This window comes from Lygodium microphyllum, chromosome 20 (genome assembly GCF_053477565.2).
Source record: "Lygodium microphyllum isolate KBCC chromosome 20, Lygodium_microphyllum_v1.1.10, whole genome shotgun sequence".
Classification (NCBI taxonomy): domain Eukaryota; kingdom Viridiplantae; phylum Streptophyta; class Polypodiopsida; order Schizaeales; family Lygodiaceae; genus Lygodium; species Lygodium microphyllum.
This window is the reverse complement of record NC_141154.1, coordinates 81564276-81565722: the sequence shown is the minus strand read 5'-3', so window position 1 is coordinate 81565722 and position 1447 is coordinate 81564276. Positions and strand designations below refer to the sequence as shown.

Sequence of the window (1447 nt, the reverse complement as noted above, 5' to 3'; positions counted from 1 at the left end):
CATGCCCCAGTAGTACTTAGTTTCAGTTCCAAACTTGATATGACTGCAATTGTCTCCTGTAATGATGATCAGTTGGGAAGATACAACTTTTAGAAACCACCTGTTTTATGGCAGGCATTGAAGATGGCTTTGTTGGGTAAAACTCCCTCTTGCAAGTTCTCACTTGGTGATGCAGACATAATGGATGCATACAAGAGTATCTCTACCAGGTGGAAAATTGCCTCCTATGTGTTGGAAGTCACTGAATGAATCTTATTCCTTTCCTATATTTCCTGAGCCTCCTAGACCAAATCTTTTTGACAAAAATCGTATGTATGCAGTGATCAACACAGAATTGTCAGTGAGCACATCGGTGCAATCCTTCTCTTAGATACATTGAATTGAGTAGCATGTGTAGTTGCTGTTGTCGAACATTAGAGCTATACTCTTGTCACAGGGTGAGTCAAATACAGGAGTCAACATATGCTGCTGCAGGGTATCTCAATTTGAAGAAGATGGCGGTTCTATTTAGAGTTCAATCAATCATCTTTCTCAATTGCAGTCCTGGAGATGAAGCGTGCAGCCGCTGCCAATCAGAGGACTGCTTCCTCTCCAAGGAAAGGGGAGATGCCCGTCCTGTGGAAGTTCACCGCTTTCTTGGCCTGCCTGTGGGTCCTTTCTCTGCTCTATGGAGAAATAATTGCCTTCTGGCTTCCTGTCTGGCCCTGTTACTGGCCGTCGCTTTCAAGAGAGCCAGTGGCTGATTCGGCAGAGAAGGTTATAAAAGTGGCAATTATCGCAGATCCACAGCTTACAGATAGAACAACTCATGGGATGAAAAGTGGCTCTTTTGCCCTCCAGGGAACACAGTTTTATTCTGATATTTATATGCGATGTGCTTTTCGCACCACAGTTTTAGGTTTGAAGCTTGTCGAGATTATTTTTTTGGGCGACTATCTTGATGGTGGACCATATTTGTCAGATACTGAATTCAACGAATCATTGGCAAGATTTTGGCATATCTTTGATCAATCTGGAAGGGGCGCAAAAACCAGGATTTCAAGAATACCAATGCATTTTCTTTCTGGGAACCATGACTTGGGTTATGCTGGATTTCAAATTGAAAGGCCATAGATCTTTGAAAGACATGCAAGGGCTTTTGGACCAGTAGAACATACAAGGAGGATCGGTGCTGTTGACTTTGTATTTGTGGATGCGCAGTCACTTGATGGAAGTCCTATGGAAGTGAGGACCAACAATGCTTGGGGTTTTTTTTGAAAATATTTCCTTAGAGATCTATAACACACATGCCAAAGTCTTGTTAAGTCATATACCACTATATAGGCTTGACAACACACCATGTGGAGTTCTTCGTTCTTCAGAAGATGTCGAGATCCCATCCAATTTCAATTTATCTCCTTTTTTGTCTCCATAACTCCTCTCTGATTGCCCCCAAAATCCTTCCTTT

At 42.4% G+C, this 1447-nt stretch overlaps 1 protein-coding gene across 1 annotated transcript; it reads left to right on the top strand.

The window, feature by feature from the left end:
• Positions 1 to 549: 549 nt before the first annotated feature.
• On the top strand, positions 550 to 1113 carry LOC148019078 (uncharacterized). The gene has a single exon (XM_087701299.1). The coding sequence runs from the start codon at positions 550 to 552 to the stop codon at positions 1111 to 1113; it is 564 nt and encodes a 187-aa protein (XP_087557425.1).
• The last annotated feature ends 334 nt before the right edge of the window (positions 1114 to 1447 follow it).